Source organism: Oryctolagus cuniculus, chromosome 4 (assembly GCF_051225735.1).
Source record: "Oryctolagus cuniculus isolate XC-2025 breed Fujian yellow rabbit chromosome 4, ASM5122573v1, whole genome shotgun sequence".
NCBI classification, from domain to species: Eukaryota; Metazoa; Chordata; class Mammalia; order Lagomorpha; family Leporidae; genus Oryctolagus; species Oryctolagus cuniculus.
In genome coordinates, this window is record NC_142870.1 from 8,701,633 (window position 1) to 8,727,911 (window position 26,279).

The window sequence follows — 26,279 nt, forward strand, 5'->3', positions numbered from 1 at the left end:
AAGCAACCATACCTGTAAAGGAACAAGTCCTTGGCCAGCCATCTGGTCCCCACAATTTTAAAGATAATCTCGTAGGTTTCCAGGGCTTTTAAGTGCACACCGCTGGGCAGAGCAGGATGCAGGCACTGGGCTAGTCTCTTGCTGATTAAGAGCCGGCGCGGCAGCAAGGAATACTTCAGGTTACTCTGCAGGGCCTGGAAAACCAATGAGAAGTGACAGTCATGAGGCAGGCGGCGGCGAGACTTAGCATGGCAGGAGCACGACCAGGCTTGGAGTGGCCGTGAGCGACACGTGGGGCGAGGGGACAGGGACAGCACGTGGAGGGCCTGGGGGGCTGTGAACCAGGCTCTGGGCCACAGGTGCCTGGGGAAGCCCCAGCAGTGGTGGAAAAGAAGCAGGTAGCAGAGAGACCTTGTCACTACTGGGCCAGGTTCTTGGTCACACCTGGGAAGCCATGCACAGGTGAGGGTTGTGTGCTTCTCTCTCAGGAGCTGAAGCCAACACAGGCTGCGCCGGGTCAGGCACCCTCCTGCCCTATAAAGACTCTACTCTGTGTGCTGTGGAAAGCCCTGGGTCTTTGCTCAGGGAGGGGAGGCAGTTTATAGTGTCCCCTCCTTCTTCCAGCTCAGCCTTGCAGCCAGGTGGCTCCGAGTGGGGGGTCACCGAGAAGACACAGACCGGGAGGAGGGGAGGAGCAGGCTTCCAGGCTGTGACTCCTGGCATCTCCACGGCTCGGGGATTGTGCTGGGAGTGACCCCGGTCCACATGAGGAGACGCCACCGCCCCGTGGACTGGAGCAGGGGGACGCTGAGCAGGTCTTCTGCAGGCAGGATCCTGACTCGTCTCTGCTAAGGCAGAGGTGGATTTTGGTTGTACCCCATGCACATGGTCAAGAGTGGGACCAGGCCGGCACCGCGGCTCACTAGGCTAATCCTCCGCCTTGCAGCGCCGGCACACCGGGTTCTAGTCCTGGTCGGGGCGCCGGATTCTGTCCCGGTTGCCCCTCTTCCAGGCCAGCTCTCTGCTGTGGCCAGGGAGTGCAGTGGAGGATGGCCCAGGTGCTTGGGCCCTGCACCCCATGGGAGACCAGGAGAAGTACCTGGCTCCTGCCATCAGATCAGCGCGGTGCGCCGGCCGCAGCGCGCTGGCTGCAGCAGCCATTGGAGGGTGAACCAACGGCAAAAGGAAGACCTTTCTCTCTGTCTGTCTCTCTCTCACTATTCTCACTGTCTACTCTGCCTGTCAAAAAATTTAAAAAAAAAAATAAAGAAAAAAAAAAAAAAAGAAGAGTGGGACCAGATCGATGCTGCTTGTCCCGGCATAGAGCGCCAGGGCTGGGAGGTCCCTAACAAAGGCGCAACAACACATGCGATGACTCCTGCCTGCTTCGTCTACCCGTGTGCTTGCAACTGCACGGAACCATCTGTGGTTCCCACCTGTGCTCTGCAGCCCCTGCCCGAAAGCCCTTCCCGTCCACCCGGTGGACTCTTCCTCGCGGGCAGCAGGGGGCCGGCAGGCAGGCGCCTCCTCTCCACCACCCCCATCCCCCAGTACTTTGCACGGTGCCTAAAACCACCTGCCTTCCTGCCCGGGCCTCAGAATCGCCAGTCCCTGCTGGGCCCTATGTCTTAACGGGCCTCACTGTTCTCTTCTTTAAAAAGCAGGGAAAATGTTCCTCCCTTTGGAACACACTCTCAGTTTAGGTCAGAGGTCGAGGGCCGAGAGGGAAGAAAATGAGCTCTCGGATGCCATAAAAACCACATTAGGAAAAAATCAGATACAACCAGAGGTCATCAAGAAATTCCTTCAATTATTTATGAGGTGTCTGGTTCCCTTCACAGAGGACAGCCAACAAAATCACCTGTGAAATGTGCTTACGTCCAAAAAAAGAACTGAGGAAGCCACTTAAATCACACACCGTAACAGACTGAGAACAAGCCGGTCGCAGCAGCCCGTAGGAGGCGAATGTGGGCGGTGGGCAGCAAACGGCACGTTTCACCGTGGGCGCCTCCAGGCCCAGGCCCAGGCAGGCAGGACAGCAGGTGCCCAGCACCCGGCCGGCCCTGAGGACACAGCTCTTGGGAGAACCGGGTTGTAGGCGCTCTGGTGGCTTTGCGATGACGCAGCGCAGGCTGAACATCCATCCCCCAGGTAAAGAGCCAAATCCAGAAGGCGCAGAAACCCGAGTCATTTTGGGTTCTGGGTGAAGTCTATGCAAATATTCCAGAATCTGAGGAATTCAGAAGCCTGAAGCGCTTCTGGCCCACGCGTTTTGGGTAAGGGATGCTCGACCGTCATGGGCTCTGCTGGGGTCCAGGAGTAGCAGAGCTCACAGCCGCCTTTGCCTGCAACAGCTATTTCTGTTTATTCCTCTTTTTAAGTCACTGCTGGGACTTCCACCATCTGAGGAAGGGGCACCAGGGGTGCCAGTGCTTGGTTCCTCAGTCTACGCACACAGTAGGACACCATTATTCTGGCCGTTTGAACCCAGGCACGGCACCACGACTTGCTGTGGCCAACGAGATGAGTGAATTACGAGTCACTTCTGCACAGGCTTTGAGAGCCAGCTCATAGCTCATCGGGTTCTCTTTGCCCTGCCTTGGAGATCACGGTGACACGGCTGAGATGAAGCCCCTGCCAGCCTGGGTCCCCAAGACACTACAGAGCAGGAACCATGCGCTGACCCAGGGAGCTGGGAGCAAACCTGCTGTAAAGGTGGCTGAGACTCGGGGGTCGTCCGCTACCTTGTTAACCTCCCTGTCCTGACCCAACTCTTCTCACCTGAACGCCATGACAGAAGCCCCCACTTATGAGCAGGGGATACGTTCCAAGACTCCCGTGGATGCCAGAGACCAGGATGAGTGCCAAGCCCTACACTTGCTCTGTTTGGTCCTCTGCGTACATGTCTGTAATAAAGTTTAATCGACGGCACCAGCATTGTGGCACAGTGGGTTAGCCTTACTTAGCTGCTGCCTGGGATGCTGGCATCCCATATCAGAGCACTGGTTTGAGTCCTGGCTGCTCTGCTTCCAATCCAGCTCCCTGCTAAAGTGCCTAGGAAAGCAGTGGATGACGGCTCAAGTCCTATCAGTTTGGAGTTCCAGGTTCCTGCCTTCGGCCTGGCCCAGCCTCAGCCATTGCATTACTGCATTCATTTGGGGGAGTGAACCAGCAGATGGAAGAGTTTGTTTTTTTTTTTTTGTAAAGATTTATTTATCTCATTTGGAACATACTGAAACACACTGTTACAGACAGGCAGAGGCAGAGGCAGAGGCAGAGAGAGAGAGAGAGAGGGAAGAGAAGTCTTCCATCTGCTGGTTCACGCTGGAGCTGAGTCAATCCAGAGCCAGGAGCTTTTTCTAGGTCTCTCATGTAGGTGCAGTGGCCCAAGGACTTGGGCCATCCTCCACTGCTTTCCCAGGCCATAGCAGAGAGCTGGATCAGAAGTGGAGCCGCTGGGACTCGAACTGACATCCAAATGGGATGCTGGCACTGCAGGCAGTGGCTTTACCCGCAACTCCACCGTGTCAGCCCTGGAAGATCTTTTTCTTTCTTCTGTCACTCTTTCAAATAAAGTAAAATCTTCAAAAATAACGAACTAGAACAATTATAAAATTGTAAGGGAAGCTATGTGAGTGTGGTCTCCCTTCCTGTGAGGCTGACGTGTAATAAGGGATGATGCAGGCCCCGTGGTGCAGGGCTGAGCCACCCAACAGGCTGCTCTGACACGACACTGTGCCACTGTGGCAGATGAGCTGATCACCCAGACACCACCCAGTGACGGGACACACTGGGACAGGGTGGGGTGGAGGGACTGCATCCAGACACTGCACAACTTAAAATGGATACGGGCCGGTGCTGTGCCATAGTGGGTAAAGCCACTGCCCGCAGTGCTGGCATCCCATATGGGCACTGGTTCCAGTCCCAGCTGCTCCACTTCCGTTCCAGTTCTCTGCTGTGGCCTGGGAAAGCAGTAGAAGATGGCCCAAGTCCTTGGGCCCCTGCATCTGCGTGGGAAACCTGAAGGAAGCTCCTGGCTCCTGGCTTCGGATCAGCGCAGCTCCGGCTGTTGCAGCCAATTAGAGGGTGAACCAGCAGATGGAAGACCTCTCTCTCTCTCTCTCTCTCTCCTCTCTCTGTGTAAATGTGACTTTGAAATAAATAAATCTTTAAAAAAAATCGAATCGATGAGTTGTCTATTTCTAGGAGTTTTCATGGAATCTTTCCAGAGCATGGCTGACTGTGGTGACTGAAACCACAGACAGCAAGTCGGTGGGTAAGGGGGCACTGCTATAGATGAACCACACCGTTCGTTTCAGAGGCGGGGGGCTGGCTGCTGTGGTTTTTCTCACAGGATTTGGTTCCCCAGTTTTTAAAGTGAAAAAGACACAGAAGCATACACCAGGACCTAGGCTGTGTCCAGCACACGCAGAATGAGCCTGTTCCCTGCACCCTGGCCACGCCGATCGACACGGGTAAAGCACCTCCGAGACAGGGAATTGGCGCCCACTGAAGGACAGGTATGTTTCAAATAAATCAATAAATCTTAAAAAAAAAAAAATGCAGCAAGAACGGAAGCACAAGCGTCCACCGTGATGAGTGGATGAGAACTCTGGCACCTGTGCACAGCCGAGCACTGTCCACTGTGAGGAGGGACGATCCTGCCACTCCTGCCACGTGCACGGAGCTGGAGACACGAGGTGCAGGGAAACACGCAGGCACCGAAACACAAACACGCACCCTGGGAACCTGCAAACGCCGACCTCATCCAAGGGCAGAGTGCGTGGTGGTGACCAGCGGCTGGGGAGAGAGGGGGTGCGAGAGTGGGAGAGGCTGGTCAGGAGGAATCCGTTCTGGTGACCTCGGGGAAGGACAGTGCCCTGTACAGTTCAAGAATGAGCTACGACATACAACTGTGGATGTTTTCACCACCAAAAAAATGATAAGCGTTTGAGCATGAAGATAAGCCTGCCTGTGTGTACGCCCCGTGTGTGCACGTCGAGACATCATGCGGTGCCCTGTCGATGTGCACAATTAAGACGTGTCAATTAAAAACCAAACAGAATGCAGCAAGAGCAAAAGACATGAACAGAAAAGTGAGGAGATGCTTACCCCGCCTGATAAGAAAAAGGCAAATCAGAGCCACATTCCTCACCCATCAGATGGACAAGTGTGACCAACACATCTAGGTCCAGGTGTGGCACACAGAGACCCAGAGATCACGAGCAGTTAGTCAACTCAGAGGTCAGGATCTGGCCAGACAGAACTCGTCAGACCGCTCCTTGGAGCTGTGATGACAGTGAACCCCGCAGCATCACAACACGACGGCTGACACAGTACCCAGGGCGCAGCGGCTGGGAGTGTTCTCAACTGCCACAGAGCCTGGACTTTAACTCTTGCTTCAAAACAGGCTGAGGGGCCGCAGGTGGTGCAGCGGTAAAGCCTCATTCTGAAGTGCCGGCATCCCATATGTGAGCCGGTTCAAGTCCCGGCTGTTCCATTTCCGATCCAGCTCCCTGCTAATGTACCTGGGAAAGCAGCAAAGGATGGTCCAAGTGCTTGGGCCCCTGCAACCATATGGGAGACCTGGAAGAAGCTCCTGGCTTCAGATTGGCTCAGCTCTGGCCACTGCAATCATTTGGGGAGTGAACCAACAGATGGAAGACCTCTTTCTCTGTCTCTACCTCTCTCTCTAACTCCGTTTTTCAAATAAATAAATAAAATGAATCTTTCTTACTAGTGCATCTAATTCCTATCCTTGTTTGCTTACGTGATAGTGAAGACGTTGCTACTGAACAGCCGGGTTTCAGTTGCTTCTTGTGAAATGCACTGGGTTGCCTCATCTGCAGCTCCTGTGGTTACTTTTCAGTTAGTCATTAGGAGAAGCGTGTGGGTTACCGTCTCTGTGCCCAGCCTGTGCTGACTTCTTAGGAGTGGACCTGTCCCCGCTCTTAGGAACCTGCAGCCCGAGGGAGCTGGCCCACATAGCAGGTAGTGGGCTGTGTCCACAGTCCAGGCTGTGGCCCCCAAGCTCAAATGCATTTAAAAAAATTTTTTAAAGACAGTTACAGAGAGAGATAGAGACAGAGAGAGAGGTCTTCCATCCACTGGCCCACTCCCCAGATGGCCACAATGGCCGGAGCTGTGCCGATCTGAAGCCAGGAGCCAGGAGCTTCTTCCAGGTCTCCCATGTGGGTGCAGGGGCCCAAGGACTTGGGCCATCCTCCACTGCTTTCCCAGGACATAGCAGAGAGCTGGACTGTTTGGAAGTGGAGCAGCTGGGATTAGAACTGGCGTCCATAAGGGATGCCGGCGCTCCGGGCCATGGCTTTGACCCACTGTGCCACAGCGCTGGCACCAATAAAATGAATCTTTAAAAAAAAAGAACTGAGGCCGGCGCCGCGGCTCACTAGGCTAATCCTCCGCCTAGCGGCGCCGGCACACCGGGTTCTAGTCCCGGTCGGGGCGCCGGATTCTGTCCCGGTTGCCCCTCTTCCAGGCCAGCTCTCTGCTGTGGCCAGGGAGTGCAGTGGAGGATGGCCCAGGTGCTTGGGCCCTGCACCCCATGGGAGACCAGGAAAAGCACCTGGCTCCTGGCTCCTGCCATCGGATCAGCGCAGTGCGCTGGCCGCAGCGCGCCGGCCGTGGCGGCCATTGGAGGGTGAACCAACGGCAAAGGAAGACCTTTCTCTCTGTCTCTCTCTCTCACTGTCCACTCTGCCTGTCAAAAAAAAAAAAAAAAAAAAAAAAAAAAAAAAAAAAAAAAAAAAAAGAACTGAGGCTGAACAACAAAGAAAGATGAAGACAGAGATGAGATTGGGAAGGAAAACATTACACTGCTGTAGATGTGGAAGAGAGATTAATTGCAGACCCAGCACGTGGTGAGAATGAGGAAGAAACACGCAAATCCTCAGAGGCACAGTTACAGCGCCGCCATTGTGGCACAGATTAAAGGGAAAATACTGTTTCTTAATGACAACGAAAACTTTCTAAAGAGCATTCTGCACATCAGAAGACTGGAGATCGGAATTACCCTTTAATGGATAGGAAGCGCTATGGCTAAGTCTGCTTCCCAGGCACACCGGCAGCTGGAGTCCCGGCTGCTCCACTTCCCACCCAGCTCCCTGCTAATGTGCCCGGAAAGCAGCAGACGATGGCTCAAAAACCAGAGTCCCTGCCACCCACTTGGGAGACCAGGATGGAGCTCCTGGCTCCTGGTTTTGGGATGGCCCAGACCAGGCTGTGGTGGCCACAGATGGAAGACCTCTCTCTTTCTTTGATGTTCTTTCAAATGAATGAGTGAATTTAAGAGACGAGACATGGAAGAAACAAATGTGTACCATGGCAGCCTCTCTGGTCTGTGGCTTCTTAGCCTGAGGTTTCGCTTACCTGCAGTCAACTCCAGTCCAAAATTATGAAATGGAAGATTGCAGAAACAAACAATCCACAATTTTAAGTTGCAATGTCTCTCTCTGTTCTGTTCTGTCTTGCCCCTAAGGTGTGAATTACCCTCCAGCCCCCCCCCCCCCCCCCCCCGTTAGTCACCCAGCAGCTGTCTGGGATCAGATCGGCTGTGTCCCGGTGTGGCTGTCTGGGATCAGATCGGCTGTGTCCCGGTGTGGCCGTCCTTAACAGAAGGCCCAGAGCAAGAGCTGTGATGCTGGGAACGTGGACATCCTGAAAGGCGCTTCCTGGAGCGACACGGTGAAAGCTCTCAGCCTCACAGGAAGCGCAGTGAGCGAGGCTGCGACTGGCACTGAGAACAAAGCATTTATCTGAGAAACTGTGAAGAAGGAAGAACCGTGCGCTGGTCTTCTGTTGCGCCTCAGACTGCAGAAGCTGTAGCCAGGGCGTGCTTAGATGGAAAAGCCACTGCATTTGTGTATGGACGCACAGGCGGAGACAAGCGGCCGGACATACCCAGACACAGCTTAGGATGCCCCATGGCACCACGCCTCCGCATCCACCACGGGCCTCGGATGCCATCCCCTGAATGAGAGGGGACCCCTGCACCGAGCGGCAGATGGCTCCAACTGTATGACATTACGAAGGCCAAACCACGGAGCCGGTGAAGAGAACAGCGGCTGCCTGGGGCTGTGGGGAGGAAGAGGGGGGTGGCTGAGCACACAGGGTCTTCAGGCAGGGACACTGCTCTGAGACACCACAGCGGCCAGCCCATTTGTCCGAGTCCACGGACGGTCAAGGGTGAACGCCACCATACGTGATGGGCTCCACACACACAGTGATAGGGCCAGGCAGGTTCAGCCACGCGTGTGAGGAGCAGGGGACACAGCACAGCTCCACCCGGTTCAGCCGTGTGTGTGAGGAGCAGGGGACACAGCACAGCTCCACCCTCCTTCCAACCTAAAAACAAAACCAAACCACCACCTTCCAGGCAAGCGGTGCCAGGCGATGTGCCCACAGCAGGCTAGACGAAGGACCCCGCCTACCTCCTGACGGCGCCCCCTTCTGCTCTCTTCCACCTCGTGCAGGAGCTGTGGTGGGGCCAGTGGGGAAGGAGGAAGAGCCAGTCCCCTCGTTTGGGAGTGAAGCCCACCACGGAAGGCGGCACGCTGGCTCCTTGCTGTCACACCCCCAGCACACCACTCTCTCTGGGGTGAACACTGGCCACGAGAGCAACAGCAGGAAACACCACCCCCAAATACGGCCCCTTGACACAGACAAGACAGCAGGTGCAGGCCCCTGGACACAGACGAGACAGCAGGTGCAGGAGGTCTGCTCTCATGCTCCGGTCGCCCTCCTTCGGAAGGCACTCTCCAGCCTCCCCTGCCCTTCTCCCCTGACCAGCCTCACGTGACAGACGTCCTGCCCTACTCAGAGAGCGGGACTGTCACCCAGGCATGCCAGGAAGCATCTGAACAAACCAGCCTCGCCATCAGACCACACCCCCGTCTGTCTCTTGGCTAGGATGCCCTTCCTGAGACGTCCCTTGGGAGGCCCACATCTCATCTCTGAGTGTCGGTTCTGACTTCCTGCTGACGCACACCCTGAGAGAAAGCAGGTGACGGCTCAAGTACTTGGGTCCCTGCTACCCAGATGGGAGACCCGGATGGAGTTCCTGGCTCCTGGCTTCAGCCTGGCCCAGCCTTAGCAGCTGCTGGCATTTGGTTAGGGAGGGAGCTTTGCCTCTTTCTCTCCGGATCTGTATCTTTCAAATAAAATAAAATAAATTAGAAAGGAGAATGAGAATCATCTGGTGACGGATTCCCTCTTCCTGCTGCTAACAGCCTGGCCCCACGCAGGTACCTTTCTGTCCGGCCCTCTGGTTCAGAAGCCCCTGCCGAGCAGGGCTGGCAGGGCCCTGTTGCATCCCCCCCGCCAGGTCAGACCAGGCTCGGTGCCTGCAGCTCCTGCTGCCTTCCCAGTGTTGTCTGCAGCAGCCCTGCAGGTTGCGATGCTGAGTGCTGCGCACCGCAGGTGAGAATGGAAAATGGTGTCACCACCGTGGAGGGCAGTGCGGTGACTCCTCCGAAAGCCGGACACTGGGCCGGCACCTGGCACAGCGGGTTAAGCCGCTCCCTGTGATGCCGACAGCCTACTCGGCGCTGGTTCAAGTCTTGGCTGCTCTGCTTCCCATACAGCTCCCTGCAAGTGCTCCTGGGAGGGCAGCAGAGGACGGCCCAGATCCTCGGACCCCTGTACCCACGTGGGAGACTGGCACGGAGTTCCAGGTTCCTGGTGTCAGTCTGGCCCAGCCCTCGTCATTGTGACCACATTGGGGGTGAACCAGCAGACGGAAGACCTCTCTCTAATTCTACCTTTCAAATTGATACAGTCAATCTTTAAAAAAAGGAGTCAGGCTTTTTTGGCTTATCAAATTAACATGTGGCCCAGCCACCCCACTTCTGGGTGTGCACCTGGAAGAATGGCAAGCAGGAACGTGAACAGATCCTTGCACACGCATGCTCACAGCAGCATTACCCAGGACAGCCAACATGGGGAAGCAGCCAAGTGTCTGTGCACAGACACCACGTGGCACGCTCGGCTGTGAGAGGGAAGGGGCTGGGACACACAGCACAGCAGGGATGAACCTTGAGGACAGGATGCTGAGTGAAGTGAGCCAGATGCGAATGGCACGTGTCACCAGGTCCAAGTCCCCGAGGAATCAGACACTTGGAGGCAGGACAGGCTGGGGGACAGGGTAGGAGTTAGTGATTAATGGGAACGAAGTTTCAGCTTGGGAAGATAAAAACATAATTCTAGAAACGGATGTGGGTGATGGCTGTAGAACGGGAATCTAAGTAATGCACTTCAAATGGTAAATTTTGGGGCTAGCATTGAGGTGTGGTGTGTAAAGCCGCCACATGTGATGCTGGCATCCCATATGGGCACTGGTTCGAGTCCCTGCTGCTCCACTTCCCATCCTGCTGCCTGTTAATGTGGCTGGGATAGAAGCAGAGGATAGCCCAAGTCCCTGGGCTCCTGCTCCAACTGGGACACCCGGAGGAAGCTCCTGGCTCCTGGCTTCCGTGTGGCCCAGTCCTAGCCATTGTGACCATCTGGGGAGTGAACCAGCAAATAGAAGGTCTCTCTCTCTCTGTCTCTCCCCCTCTGTGTAATTCTGCCTTTCAAATAAATAAAATAAATCTTTAAAAAAATGGTGTATTATATGTGTGCTCTATCAAAAAAATGATGCTGCATTTTATGGCAACGGCTGCTGCTGGCTGAGGCTGCAAGAACCATGAACTTGAGTGGCTCTTCCAGGCCTGAAGACTCTTCTGCTCCTGACCAGAGGCAGCAGGATGCGTCCCCAACAAATCCGAGACAGCCCGGCACTCCGTCCAGCCACTCCTGACGGGAGGCTTCCAGTCTTTAATCAGCACAATCACCACCTTCCGATGCTCACAAACTCCCAGTTTCATCTCGGGAAGTGTGGGCGTGTGCTTTCTTGCCCAGGAGCTGGAGCTTGGAGCTCTGGTGGATTCCGTCTTAGTTGCTCACAGCATCTTCACCCCTCTGCCCAAGGCTCCCCCAGCTCCCACCTGGACACACAGTCAACTTCTAACCCTCTGACCCCTGCTGCCAAACTCCGGTGGGACGCAGCTGGATGCTGAGCAGGATGCCCCTGGTGGCTGCCTCCCCCATGCATGCCCTGGGTGGGGGCTGGGGGACACAACAGGGGCCCTAGCCCTCTCTTCCAGGTGTGCACATTTTTCTTCTTTGGGCTAAAACAGGCCACATGTAAGAAACCAGTCTCTCTCTCTCCCCCAAATTCCCTTGTCTTCATCCCTCCAGCAGCCCCCACAGGGCCACCTCTCTCCTTCGCAGCTCCCTCTGGGAGCTGGGTGACGGCTCCCAGGGCCCTTACACAGCTGGTGAGACCCACACTGGCTGCCTACTAAGCCTGATACATGTCATTTATGCTCACACACAGCTATAGACCACACATCTCAGAAACAGATGAACTCGGAAGAAAACACAGCCATGCTTTGGTAATCACATCCTTAAAGTGCTGTACAAAGAGGGAAAATGACCATTAAACAGGACATGAGGCTTTGTTACTTATTCCACTCAGGAACTGTACTGCTCCACAGGCATTCCTCGAGCTGTAATTACCACACGACAGCAACTCTGCTGACCCCGTTAGAGTCACAGGCTCAGCGGGCCGGCCGCAAAGTGAAGGCATCAGATTCGAGTACAGGATGCCTACGTCTCAGCGTCGTAACTAGCGAGCAGGTGTCTCACTCTGCTCTGCGCCAGAAAACGCGGGTGTTCCCCTCCGTCTCTTTCCCAGGGCCCAGTCCCACCAGGCCGAAGCTCTCCAGGGCTCTCCGCGCGACGGAGGCCGGCTCTGTGAGGGGAACCAGGCTGGGCAGCCGCAGAAGGCTGGGCCTGGACTCCAAAGGCAGCTTAATGCACTAAGAGGGTGGCTTTTATGCTATGTGCACTTTAGCACAATTTAAAAAAATGTTTTAAAAAGGCAATTTAGTAATATGGGGGACTACGTGTTCAGCTTGGTGGCTGAGACACTCCTATTCCATATCAGAGTGTCTGGGCTCAATGACTTGCCCTGGCTCCTGGCTCCAGCTTCGTGCCGGTGTAGACCCTGGAAGGCACTGGTGATGGCTCATGGCTCAAGTCACTGGCTCCCTGCCATCCTTGTGGGAGACCCGAGTGGAGTTTCTGGGTCCCGGCTTCAGCTCTGGCCTTTGCAGGTACTTGAGGACTGAACCAGTAGATTGTTCACTAGCTCTCAAGTAAACTTAAAAAATATATATATATACACATACATATATACATATACATATACATATACATAAACATATACATATGGGTGGGAAGGGGGAAGAGTTATGTTTGATTTTAAAAAATGGCTTATTTGGCCTGTGCAGAGTTTGTAAATGTTTCCTCTGGGGCCAGTGCAATGGCGTAGCAGGTAAAGCCTCCTTCCAGGTAGCACTGGTTTCACCGCCACGTTCCCTTCAAGTGTACGGCACGAGCGAGTCAGACAGCCCGGCCGGCATGAGCTTTGCCACTCAGCCACGTCCTTACCAAGAGACACCTCCAGTGCCCTCCAGGACAAAAGTAGGGTGGAGTGCTGAGACTGGCCAGGATGTCCTGCGTTACGGGGGGCCCAGGAGTGACAGGAGGGCAGAGCTGGGCAGAGGCACAGGAGCCAAGCCCGAGGGCCATCTCAGCCCACGGAGGCTTCCCGGCTAAGAGTGAGGTCGCCTCTGTTCAGCCAGGTGAGGACACAGCTCCAGTCTGTGTACCCGGGGAGCTTCCTTCACAAGGCCAGCTGCTGGGATGCCACCATCACCGTCCTCACCCAGAGTCGCCTGAGCTCCATCAGAGCCCTGCCCCCAGTCGCTCACCTGGCAGCCTGGGGCCTCTGCACTCGGCAATCCCACCATGCGCTAAGCACTGGCAGGGACGAGGGCGCTTGGGTTCATGCGACCTTCCACATCCATTAGAGAGATGACTAGAATACGGGTTTTCTCACAATTACCCTGCTTAGTTTGCATCAGCAGTTTAGGCTGGCTACAGCAAAGTTCATGTCTACTTTCTGAGCTTGGGCAGCAGCACACCTATGCTGGGAGCACGCTACCAGAGGCGGTCACAGCAGGGCAGACGGCTGAGGCAAAGGGTGCAGACCAGGCCCAGGGGACAGTGCACCGCACGGCCCCGGCTTGTGGCTCCTCATTGAGGAAAGACCAGCCGAGGCCCAAGGCTGGGCCCAGCAGCTTGGCCGTTTCAGAAACACCCTTTTGTCAGTTTGCCCAGAGTCGGCTCTTCGGCCGGGGTGGGGAACGTCCAGGCCGTGGTGGTCTGGCCCTGCCAAGGCAACTGCAGGATTCGAAATCCAGTAACTCTACAGAGGGCCGCTTTTTTAGGTGATGATTTTGTGTGGCCCAAATGGGGGCCGGTGCTGTGGCAAACTGGGTAAAGCCTCTGGCCTGGGAAAGCAGTGGAGGATGGCCCAAATCCTTGGGCTCCTGGACCCACATGGGAGACCTGGAAGAAGTTCCTGGCTCCTGCCTTCAGATCAGCCCAGCTCTGGCCGTTGTGGCCATTTGGGAAGTAAACCAGCGGATGGAAGACCTCTCTCTCTCTCTCGCTCTCGCTCTTGCTCTGGCTCTGCCTCTCTGTAACTCTTGACTTTCAAATAAATAATCTTAAAAAAAAAAATCCAAATGGCCCTTGGTAGGAAAAATGTTCCCCAGCCCTGATCTATAGGTAGGCAGTACGTGGCTGGCCGATGTCACAAGAGCTCAGAGTCGACGGAGCAGAGTGGGGACACAGCACAGGCTCTGCACCAGCCGCCCGGCCTGAGTCAGGGCCCCACCTCACCAGCTGTCCAGCCAGGCTCAGGTCACTGGACTGTCCTGGGGCTCTGTCTTCTCACACAGAGGCTGGCAGTGTGGTCAGACCCAAGAAGCAGCTGAAGCACACAGGGCACTTACCCCATTTTTCCTGCCCCATGTGGCAGGGGTAACACTGAGTGCGCATGCACACCTTACATGCATACACACACCACACACGTACACCCCAAACATGCATGCACACATCACCTGCACACACACGACACACGTACACTCCAAATATGCATGCACACATACACACACATGTACACCCCAAATATGCATGCACACCCACAACACACATGCACACTCTAACATGCATGCACACACCACATGCACACACACCACACACGTACACCCCAAATATGCATGCACACATACACACACATGTACACCCCAAATATGCATGCACACCCACAACACACATGCACACACTCCAACATGCATGCACACATCACATGCACACACACCACACACGTACACCCCAAATATGCATGCACACATACACACACATGTACACCCCAAATATGCATGCACACCCACATGCATACATACAACACACATGCACACCCACAATAAGCACACACACTATACACACCCACATGCACACACATACCATACACACCAACCACATGCATGTACATACCCAAATGTGCACAAAAACATACCTGACATAAGCACATACCTATTTGACACGAGCACACACACATATCACATACGCACACACACATGCATACACACAACACGCATGTGCACACACCCACACCCACCTGTGAATACACACATGCATGTACCATCACCCAGACATGCGTGCACACACACTGTGTACATGTACACACATGCTGTACACACGTAACAGGGTCCTTCATGCATGCAGGGCATTCTCAACCTCTTTGTGAAGATGCTGGATCAGAACCTACTTCTTAAATCACACGACAGACACACGGCCACCCACAACGTGAGCCCCAGCACTCGTGCAAATACGCTTCATTGCCCCTTCTCAGCATCCCTCGGCCTCGCCAGCAACACCTCGGCTCCAGCTTCCCACACGGGACGGGACTTTCAGGCGGCTGGGACACTCTCTGGTGCTTGCCCTGCTTCCAGACCTCCCAGCCAGTGTGCGGCTTCACTGGGGTCTCTCCACGTGGCCGCAGGGGCCCACGTGGCCCACCTGCTGCTGCTTTCCCAGGTGCATTAGCAGGGAGTCAGATAGGAAGTGGAGCAGTCGGGACTCTAACCAGTGCCCAAATGGGATGCCGGCGCTGCAGGCAGAGGCTTCACCTGGTACACGAGTGACACCCCACCTGGGGCCTGGGAGCTAAGGGGTAATGGGCCCAGAAGGGATCAGATATGGTGGCAGGAGGCCAAGCCCACGGAGTCCCGTGGGAAACCCAGGAAGAAGAAGGGAAGAGGCGGGGCCTTCGGAGCACAGGTGAGCCTTGAAGCGCGCATGCTGTGGAGAACTCAAGGACTCAGCCCACCGTCACAGACCAGAGCCATTAACAGTCCCGGTGCTGTTAGAAATATTAGATGACAGGCATCTGGAAGTGTTATCTTTCTGCTTTTTAAACATAGCTGCATCCATAAACACATAATATATTTAACAAGCAAACAACACGGCTGACTCGGAAAACGACTTGCTAAAGTCAGAGCTGATAGAGAAGAAAGAAACCGCTCAGGAAGGGAGTCTCACGGCCGTCGCAAGCAGGCGCGGGCCCACACTGCAGGTGGGAGAACCCAGCAGTCTTCACCGTTACACCCGGGAGCCAGGCTGGCCTGCTGGCTCGGGACTGTGTGGCCAGGGCTGGCTCGGGACTGCATGTCTCCTCTTCCCGCCCATTGCCGCCACCCACAGATCACCCGAGTGGCCCTTCCAGAAAGGGTTCAGAACAGACGCCTGGAACCTGGGACATTTCTGAGTGCTCTGGTTCCTTCCTGCCCCTGCTGGGGTTCTCCTGCACGTCAGCTGCCCACCACGCCAACCCCTGCAGCAGGCGACAGGCACAGGGTGCAAGAGCACCAGGGAATGTCACTCGAATCCTCAAGCTGGGATGCCCAGAACTCAGCTCTCCATGGCCACCCGGCTGCTCAGTGACGGGATCTGATCCCTGGCTCCCTCGTTCCTGAAACGAGCCGCTTGCACCAAGTGCGGAGGGGCTAACGCCTGGCTTCCTCCTGACAATCTTGAGCCCCAAGCTAACAGATCTTTCCAGAAGGTGGGCGGTCCTGAAGTTCTGTGGCAGGACGCTCAGAACAGAGGCAGCGTGCTATGGCTGCCGCAGGAGGCTGGAAGAACATGAGCTCCCCAGAAACACATCGGAGGGGCTGTGCTGAGGACAAACCGTCTGCAGTGCGGACACAGAAAATCCTTGGCAGCGCCTCTGAGTAGCCTCGATCATGGCCAGCAGCCGCCCTGGCACAGGCGGCCGGGGCAGGGGCAGCACAGGGCAGTCGGCATTTTTTTTTTTTTTCGACAGGCAGAGTGGACAGTGAGAGAGAGAGACAGAGAGAAAGGTCTTCCTTTGCCGTTGGTTCACCCTCCAATGGCCGCCGCGCTGATCGGATGGCAGGAGCCAGGTACTTATCCTGGTTTCCCATGGGGTGCAGGGCCCAAGCACCCGGGCCATCCTCCACTGCACTCCCTGGCCACAGCAGAGAGCTGGCCTGGAAGAGGGGCAACCGGGACAGAATCCGGCACCCCAACCGGGACTAGAACCCCGTGTGCCGGCGCTGCAAGGCAGAGGATTAGCCTAGTGAGCCGCGGCGCCGGCCAGTTGGCATTTTTTTAAAATATTTATTTGATAGGCAGAGTTTCACAGACAGACAGAAAGACCTTCTGTCTACTGGTTCATTCTCCAAATGACCACAATGGCAGGGGTTGGGCCAGGCTAAAGCCAGGAGCTCCCTCTAGGTCTCCCACATGAGTGCAGGGGCCCAAGTGCTTGGAGCATCTTCCGTTGCTTTCCCAGGTACATCAGTGGGGAGCTGGATCGGGAAGTGGAGCAGTCAGGACTTGAACCACGGCTCGTACGGGATGCTGGGTTTGCAGGCGGCGGCCCTACTTGCTACGCCATGATACCGGCCCCACATTCTGCCTCTTTTAAGGACACAGATACCTGGGCTGTGAACAGACAAGCATGTCTGCAAGAGCCCACAGAAGAAACACGCTCAGCCCCGATGGACTGAGGGTGGCCCGGCTGCAGGCTGGGGTAGGACACTCGGCATAAGGATAGCTCGGTCAGCCAGACGGGTGGGCATGAAGGTTACACCACCTCACAGGACCCAGAGTCAGCTGTAGCGAATCTCCTCCTAGGGCTCACCTGGCAATGCCTGGGGCCACTTCTGTCACAAAAGGGGGTGGGGAATGGGTGCTACTGGCATGTGGTAGACGGCGGCCAGAGGCCAGGAGGCGGATCAACACCCACCCCAGCCCAGGCTGTCCAGTGTGCTGAGTGGAGGAGGGGTTCAGCACAACCTGTTGCTGTCCTGGTTTACATAGTGGCTCCCTGACAGCCCCAAGGGATCCCAGCGTTGTCCTGCCCGTTGGCCTGTCTTTTCCTGCCGTGATCTCGAGGTTGGCCATAGGTCCAGGCACTGAGCTCTCAACAGCAGCATACAAAAGTACGCGCCTTTCACGTCTCTTTGTATTAGAGGAAATCCGTTCCAGAAGCCAGCCTGCAGCTTCCTGCCGCGTCTCACGGGGCAGAGAGGTCGTGTACCCGCACTGCCCTCACCTAACTCACTCCCTGCCGAGGAAAACAATGAGAGCTTACGTCCTAGAACAATAACCTTTCCCGCTGGGACCTGACCTAACCTCCAATGTCACTGGGGTTCTCCTGGCAAGAAACAAGAGGGGGTGCACGGCGGAAGGGGGAACCACACGAACGCCCTGGCTCAGAACAGGGTGTCTGCCCATGAAGCCAGGAGCTCCAGCTCCAGGCCCCTGCCCGCATTCCACCACATCTGAGCTCCATTATCCTCAGGACTCTTACTCCCAGGGGTGGCCCAGGCGTGGGGAGGTGGGCCAGGTGGACAATCACCAGGAGCACACGGGTGAAGGAGAAAGCAACTCCGCCCCTTAAGCATGGATCAGGCCACGGAATGAGACGTTTCCTGCACTACAAAGACACAGATGCTATGGCTGCCCCCTATACCCCGAGGTCTCTATGTTGGAGGTGTGGCCCACAGTGGGGCATGTGAGAGGTGGGGCCTGTGAGAGGGCACTGTGGACAGTGCCCTTGGAGGGGGTCAGTGGGGGCCTCAGGGGACTCCAGGGTTGTCACAGAAAGAGCTGGAGCGGCCCTCCGTGGTCCCCAGCTCCCTCCCTCGCCACATGGCTGCTCACAGACACACTTCTGCCATTTGCCAAGAGCCCTCCTCAGAGCCAAGTAGAGGTCAGCACTGTGGCCTTGAAGCCCAGAACCATGAGCTAAACAAACTCTTTTTCTTTGTAAGTTTTCCCCCTTTGGGCATTTTGCTACAGTAACACAAACATCTACTGCAGCAGATACCCAAGCTGGTAACTAAGCAGTAAGTGATCCTTAAGGAGAACACACAGGGTGGTGATAACAGTGAAACCCTAGAGGCCCTTGCACAGGAACCAGCGTGCGCCAGCTGGGAGCCGGGCCTGGGACTGTCCACCCAAGTCCCACCCACTCTGCTGCTGCGGTTGGGTTGGTGCTGGGCCATGCTGCTCTTTCAGTCTCCCGGGAGGTCTGAGTGGAAGTGACAGGTGCCATCGAGGCCCCCTGGACATCCACCTGCCCTGCTCTCTTCCTATGGGGTGGGCTGCCGTGGGTGCAGGGATGCTGAAAGCCAGGGGCCAGGGACGCCAGAGCCCCCGCAGGAGAGCGGCACACGTGTCTGGAATACCCTGTTCCCTGGCATGCGAGTGAGGGGCCAGGCTTGGGTTACATGGGGGCTGCTGAGCTTTTGGATTTCTTTGCCACTGCAGCTAACATTACTGTAACTAATACACTGATAGTATCACTATTATTCAGCAGTTTCGGGAAATGTTAGGAAAATACCAGGAAAACCCCCACACATTCAGTATTGGGTGATGGCGTACCTGTGCACCTGATGAACTCTAACTCAGCAAGCAGATCACACACAGAAATGAACGCACTCGGATGTGCAGTTTCCAAATGCCACACACTGACAAGCAATTAAAACACACAGGCAAACAATCCCACTTATAAGAGCAAAACCACAAGTACAAACCACGGCCTACAATGAAGGGCAGGAGGACTCGGGGAAGAAGAGTAAACTCTTGGGGGCTTTAGTGAAAAATTTTAAGTCAACAAGAGAACTACTGCATTTCTTTTTTTGTTTGTTTAAGATTTATTTATTTATTTGATAGAAAGAGTTACACACAGAGAGAAGGAGAGGCAGAGAGAAAGAGAGAGAAAGAGAGGTCCTCTATCCTCCAGTTCATTCTCCAATTGGCCACAACAGCAGGTGATGTGCCAATCTGAAGTCAGAAGCCAGAAGCCTCCTCCAGGCCTCCCACACAGGTGCAGGGGCCCAAGGACTTGAGTCGTCTTCTACTGCTTTCCCAGGCCACAGCAGAGAGCTGGATCAGAAGTGGAGCAGCCGGGACTAGAACTGGTGCCCATATGCAGGCGGCGGCTTTACCTGCTATGTCACAGTGCAAGCCCCCTATTGCACTTCTATGTGGACAGGCCCCACTGGTAAAGATGCCACTTCTGGAATAATCTGTAACTATTACCTAAAATCAATACAGAGTCACAGAGAGAGGGAGAGGCAGAGAGAGATCTTCCATCTGCTGGTTCACTCCCCAGATAGCTATAACAGCCAGGGCGGGGTAAGGCCAAAGCCTGGAGCCAGGAGGTTCTTCCAGGTCTCCCATGTGGGTAGCAGGATCTCAAGCACTTTGGTCACCTTCTGCTGCTTTTCTCAGGCCATTAGCAGGGAGCTGGATCAGAAATGGAGCAGCCGGGAATCGAACCGGCACCTATATGGGATGTAGGCATTGCAGGCAGTGGCTTTACCCGATACACCACTGTGCCAGCAGTTTTATTTATTTATTTATTTTTGAACTTTACAAATGATTCCACAGTTCCCAAACTGTGTGTGGAGTGTGGGAGAAGCACAGAAGCGACGGGCTGGGGTAGAGAGCGGACCTTCTAGGTAAAGCCACAGGGAGAACCCCAGGCAGCCACTGCAGACAGAGCCTCGGAACAGAGTCAAGTGCAGCACAGACACTGATACAGTGAATCCACGGCCAGCAGTTGTCTGGGCACACACACCCACCTGCACAAAGATGCTTATTACAATTTTATTGAGAATCGTGAGAAACTGGAAATAAACTAGGGCAACAAGGGAGCACTTTTATATCTTGTCCACTCCTATACAGTCCTCTGTCCCCACGCTATGCACACACGTGTAAACTGTTCCGCCTGCCTTCTTCTCATTTTCCCACGAGTTTTGTTCATGCCAGTCACCGCAAGTCTGTTTCATTCAAATGGCTGTGTATGTCAATGTACTCCTGCACCGTGAAGTCCTGCCACCCCCTGTAGTTATCTCTGTGAGGTACGTCAAAGGGATTCATGCAGGTTTGAAAGGATCAGGCAGTAACTTTCTATTCATTTGTCATCCAGGAAGTGCGGAAGCCACAACGAGACAGCACTGCACTCGTACCAAAAATGGCTGAAGCTAAAAAGACTGACCGCGTGAAGGTCTGTGAGGATGCAGACTGGGACGCTCGTGCATGCCGGCAGAAACGTCAAGTGATACCCGCCGTGTCGGAAAGCAGCTTGGCGGTTTCTTTAAAAATTAAACACATACCTCCTGGAAGCCACGTAGGTATCCATTAACAAGGAAATGGATAAACAAAATGTGTATATGCACAGAACCTTACCCAGCATTAAAAAGGAGTGATTAGGATGACTCTTACAATAGCTTTGCTGAATGAAGACAGATCAGATGGGGGAAAAAAAAGGACACGATTCTATTTATCCAGAATTTTAGAAAATGAAAACCAGCCTACAGTGGCAGGAAGTACATCAGCAGGTGTCTGGAGTTGGGGGTGGAGGAGGGGTTCAAAGAAACTTCTGGGGTACAAGGTGCATGAAGGCTGTCTTCACAGGAATATAAACTCAACAAGTCCACACACATGCAGTTTACTGAAAATATGGCTGAAAAACGGGGCTCAAAGACCACTTAGACTTCTCTGTGTTGAGGCACAGTGGGTTAAGCCGCTTACCGGAATGCCTGCATTCCACAGCTGAGTGCTGGTTCAAGTCCCAGCTACTCCACTTCCAATGCACCTCCTTGCTGACACGCCTAGGAAACAGATGATGGCTCAAGTACATGAGTCCCTGCCACCCACGCAGGAGACCCATGCAGGGGACCTAGATGGAGATCCTGGCTCCTGGTGTTGGCCTGGCCCTCGCTATTGCAGCCATTGAGGGAGGGAACCAGTGGATGAAGATCTCTCTCTCTCTCTCTCTCTCTCTCTGTTTCTTTGCCCTTCAAATAACTAATTCAGTAAATCCTTTTTTTTTTTTTTTTTTGACAGGCAGAGTGGACAGTGAGAGAGAGACAGAGAGAAAGGTCTTCCTTTGCCGTTGGTTCACCCTCCAATGGCCGCCGCGGCCGGCGCACCACGCTGATCCGATGGCAGGAGCCAGGAGCCAGGTGCTTTTCCTGGTCTCCCATGGGGTGCAGGGCCCAAGCACCTGGGCCATCCTCCACTGCACTCCCTGGCCACAGCAGAGAGCTGGCCTGGAAGAGGGGCAACCGGGACAGAATCCGGCGCCCCGACCGGGACTAGAACCCGGTGTGCCAGCGCCGCAAGGCGGAGGATTAGCCTATTGAGCCACGGCGCCGGCTCAGTAAATCTTTTTCACAAAGAGTTCAGAAGCTACTTAACAGCTTAAGAACAAATACATCAATAAAGGGACTGTGTAGGTTTGGTTTGAATGCTGGTAGTCACAGTCAAACAGCTGTCTTAAAAAAAAAAAAAAAAAGCCAAGTTCGCTGTGGCATAGTGGGTCCTGCAGTGCCGGCATCCCATCTGTGTGCCAATTCTAGTCCAGGCTGATCCACTCCTGATGCAGCTCCCTGCTAATATACCTGGGAAAGCAAGGAAGGGTGGTCCATGCTTGGGCCCCTGCCCCTAGATGGGAGACCCAAAAGAAGCTCCCGGCTCCTGGCTTCAGCTGGGCCAGCTCTGGCTGTTGTGGCCTTTTGGGGAGTGAAGCAGTGCATGGAAGACCACCACCCCCCCACCCCGCCTCTCCCTCTATCTGTAACTCTGACTCTGAAAAAATATAAATAAACCTTCAAAAGACAAAACAGCTGAACTGACCTCCGTTCCTTATGTGTCAGCCTGCCTGGGCTGAAACAAAACATGGCAGAGTGGGTGCCTTAACCAACAGACACCCACTTCTTCCGATGGCTGGTTCAGTTCTCGTCCTGTTGCCAGCCAGCCGCCTCGTCCTGGCCTCTTGTGGGGGACGGGAACGTCCTCCTGCTCCTCTCCCAAGGCCAACGGTCCTGACAGATTAGAGTCCCAGCCTTACGCCCTCATTTCACCTCCATACCCTGACAAAGACCCCATCTCCAGAGCAGTCGCCACTGGGGGATTAAGTTTTATGGGACAGGACTGTGCCCATGGCCCTTTCCATATCCACGGCTGGTACGGCGTTCCCAGCTTACACGGCAGGATTTATACACGGCGAGTGGACCGCAGCCCGTGCCCTTGCCCATCAGCTCGGCTCTGCCAGGGCGGCCTTTGTGCTGGGATCCCTGGAGCCTGGACTGCTCCCGCCCCACCTGCAGACTGGAGAGCAAGCAGGGCCCCCATTTGCTTGGACTCGAACACAAAACAGGGTGTCCTGGCTACAACAGCGGCCGAGCACAGGGGACTCTCCTGGGCAGTCGCTCTTCCCTGAAAGACCACCTCAGCTAACGTGAGTGAGCAGCTCGCCCGAGGCCGCTGGAGCAGCCTCGTCAGCGAGGCCCCTTCCGGAGTAACCTGGGGTAGAGCGTGAAGCCACACATGCGTCCCAAGCCCCAGCGCATCACCCACGACGGAACAGCGGCGAAGCATGTGGACGCCTCCGCCCCACGCACGCTGGGAATGGGAGCGAGGCCTGACATTCCGGGAGCTGCAGCTCCTGAGCCCTGGTGCTCCCGCACCCGCCACTCTGGGGGCACGCGGCTGCCACCAGCAACCTCTCCACAGGGTCTCTTCTCAGCCGGCAACTCACACCCACATCCTCCCCCCAGGGCACCGAGGCTCAAGGTCATGGCCATGGGAGAGCATCAGAAGGTAACTGGGCCGGCGCCGCGACTCACTAGACTAATCCTCCACCTTGCGGCACCGGCACAACGGGTTCTAGTCCCTGTCAGGGCGCCAGGTTCTGTCCCAGTTGCTCCTCTTCCAGGCCAGCTCTCTGCTGTGGCCAGGGAGGGCAGTGGAGGATGGCCCAAGTGCTTGGGCCCTGCACCCCATGGGAGACCAGGAGAAGCACCTGGCTCCTGCCTGTCGGATCAGCACGGTGTGCCGGCTGCAGCGTGCCAGCCGCAGTGGCCATTGGAGGGTGAACCAATGGCAAAAGGAAGACCTTTCTCTCTGTCTCTCTCTCTCACTGTCCACTCTGCATGTCAAAAAAAAAAAAAAAGGTAACTGGAAAACCACTAAGATGACAGCTCCAGACACAGGCTCCGCCCTGCAAGGTTGGGGTCCCACCAAGGGGGCGGCTGCACGGAGCCAAGCATCCTGCAGGAGCTCACGTTGATGGCTGCTCCCCTCTCCCAGGTCTGGCACCACTCAGGGCTGGCAGCAGCGGGAGGAGGGCAGGGGACGGAACAGTGGAAGGTCCCGCATAGCGGATGGAAGGATACCCCACAATGCGGCCCCGCGCTAGGGTTCTGGATGTGCAGCTGGGGGGTGCAGACCACCGGCAGGGCCGCCCTGACTGGGAAGCCCCTGCCCAGGGGCACTTCACCACCCCTGTCACAGCAGGGTCCCCCAACATACCCTGGGCAGTGAGAAAGAGCTACTTTGTGTGAGGCGCCACAGAATGACCTGAGCTTCTTAAATTTCTTTGAAAATTTATTTATTTTCATTTTATTAGCGAGCAAGAGAGAAAATCTCCCATCAGCTGGTTCGGTAGCTGGGACTCAAGCCAGGCCAATGCCAGGGGCCCGGAAGGCAGTTCGGCTCTCCTGCATGGGGGGCAGGGGCCCAAGTGCTGGAGCCATCACCTGCTGCCTCCCAGGGTGCACGTAACCGGGAGGCTGGAATTGAGAGTGGAGCCAGGGCTTGAATCTAAAGGCACTCTGACAAGGGACGGGGGCTGCGCCAAACGCCTGCCCCCAAACGAGCTTTTAGACAGCTGCTGTGTAGAGAGACCACCTGCACTTCTCACCAGACCCTGTCTGGGCTGACCTGTGTCCCCCCCCCCCCCCAAATTCCCATGTGGAAGCCCTCGCCCCCTAGTCCCTCAGAATGCGCCTGCACCTGGAGACAGGGTCTTTTTTTTTTTTTTTTTTTTTTTTGACAGGCAGAGTGGATAGTGAGAGAGAGAGAGACAGAGAGAAAGGTCTTCCTTTTGCCATTGGTTCACCCTCCAATGGCTGCCGTGGTCAGCGCACTGTGGCCGGCGCATCGTGCTGATCCAAAGCCAGGAGCCAGGTGCTTCTCCTGGTCTCCCATGGGGTGCAGGGCCCAAGCACTTGGGCCATCCTCCACTGCCCTCCCTGGCCACAGCAGAGAGCTGGCCTGGAAGAGGTGCAACCGGGACAGAATCCAGCGCCCCGACTGGGACTAGAACCCGGTGTGCCGGCGCCACTAGGTGGAGGATTAGCCTATTGAGCCACGGCGCGGCCGAGACGGGGTCTTAAGGAGCCGTTCAGAAGAACGATGCCTTAAGCATGGACCCCAGTCCAGTTAGGAGCAGTGTCCTCCTATCAGAGGACCCTTGGACACAGACACACAGATATGAATGTGGGAGAACACGGGGAGGTGCCACCAGAAAGCCACAGAGAGGCCTCAGAGGAAGAGAAACCAAGTCTGCTGACCCTTGGTCTGGGCTTCCTCCTGCTCACTCGGCACTGACTCTGATCACAGCCCTCCTGCTCACACAGCCCCGACTCTGACGGGCCTCATAAGCATGCTCTGCTTAGAAGGAGAGATGGGGCTGGTATTTGATTAAACTTTTCATTTTTGGGGGCAGGTGATGTGGTGTAGGTGGTAAAGCTGCTGCCCACAGCACCAACATCCTATATGGTGCCGGCTCGTGTCCCGGCTGCTCCACTTCTGATCCAGCTCCCTGCTAATGCTCCTGGGAAAGCAGTGGAAGACGGCCCAAGTGCTTGGGCTCCTGCACCCACATTGGGAGACCTGGAAGGAACTCCTGGCTGCTGGCTTCAGTCTGGCTCAGCCCTGGCTTTTGCGACCATTTCAGGGAATGAACCAGCAGATGCAAGAATGAACTATCTCTGCCTCTGCTTCTCTGCGACTCTGCCAAATGAATGAATGAATGAATGAATGAATGAATAAATCTTCCAGAAAGAAGATGTAGGGCCCAGCACTGTGGTGTAGTAGGCTAAGACTCTGCTGGCAGCACCATATGGGCACCAGTTTGTGTCCAGGCTGTTCATCTTCCGATCCAGCTCTCTGCTATGGCCTGTGAAATCAGTGGAGGATGGCCCAAGTGACTGGGTCCCTGCACCCGCATGGGAGACCTGGAAAAAGCTCCTGGCTCCTGGTTTCGGATCAGCCCAGCTCTGGCTGTTGCGGTCATTTGGGGAGTGAACAGCAGATGGAAGATTTCTGACTCTCTTTCCCTCTCTCTGTCTGTAACTCTACTTCTCAAATAAATAATACTTTAAAATGTAAACTTAATTTTTTTCATTTTTAACTGACAAATAAAAATGATATGTTTGTTGTGTACAGCATATTTGAAATACACACACACTGTGGAATGGTTAAATTTAATAATTTTATATATATATTAAACATTTGTTTATCTGAAAGGCAGAGTTATAGGAGTGGGGGGGAGAGGGAAGGAAGGAGAGAGGGAGAGAGGGAGAGAGAGGGAGAGAAAGAGAGAGAGAGGTAGAGAGAGAGAGAGAGAGAGAGAGAGAGAGAGAAATACCAGCTGGTTCACTCCTTCAATGGCCACAATGGCTGGTGCTGGGCCAGGCTGTAGCCAGAAGCCAGAAACTCCATTTGGGTCTCCCTTGTGAGTGTCAGGGGCCCAAGCACTTGGGACCATGCTCTGCTACTTTCCCAGGTGCATCGGCAGGGAACTGGATCAGAAGTGGATCAGCCAGGACTTGAATAGTGCTCATCCGGGATGCTGGTGGCGCAGGCGTAACCCACGGTACCACAACATGGTTCCCTGAATCAAGTAATTAATATATAAATCATCTCACGTACCCATCACTTTTGAAGAGGGAGTATTTCAAATCCACTCTCTC

General features: G+C 55.1%; 1 protein-coding gene across 4 annotated transcripts in view; it reads right to left on the reverse strand.

Annotated features, from left to right (window-relative positions):
• Positions 1-26,279, reverse strand: part of DOP1B (DOP1 leucine zipper like protein B) — a 118,468-nt gene that overhangs the window by 73,747 nt on the left and 18,442 nt on the right. For all 4 annotated transcript variants that reach the window (XR_016233010.1, XM_051833581.3, XM_051833578.3 and 1 more), the window contains exon 3: positions 13-194. Coding sequence is in view for 3 of the 4 variants with exons in the window: in XM_051833581.3 (XP_051689541.1) it covers positions 13-194 (182 nt within the window). In the remaining variant the exon portion in view is untranslated. The remainder of the gene's footprint in view (positions 1-12; positions 195-26,279) is intronic.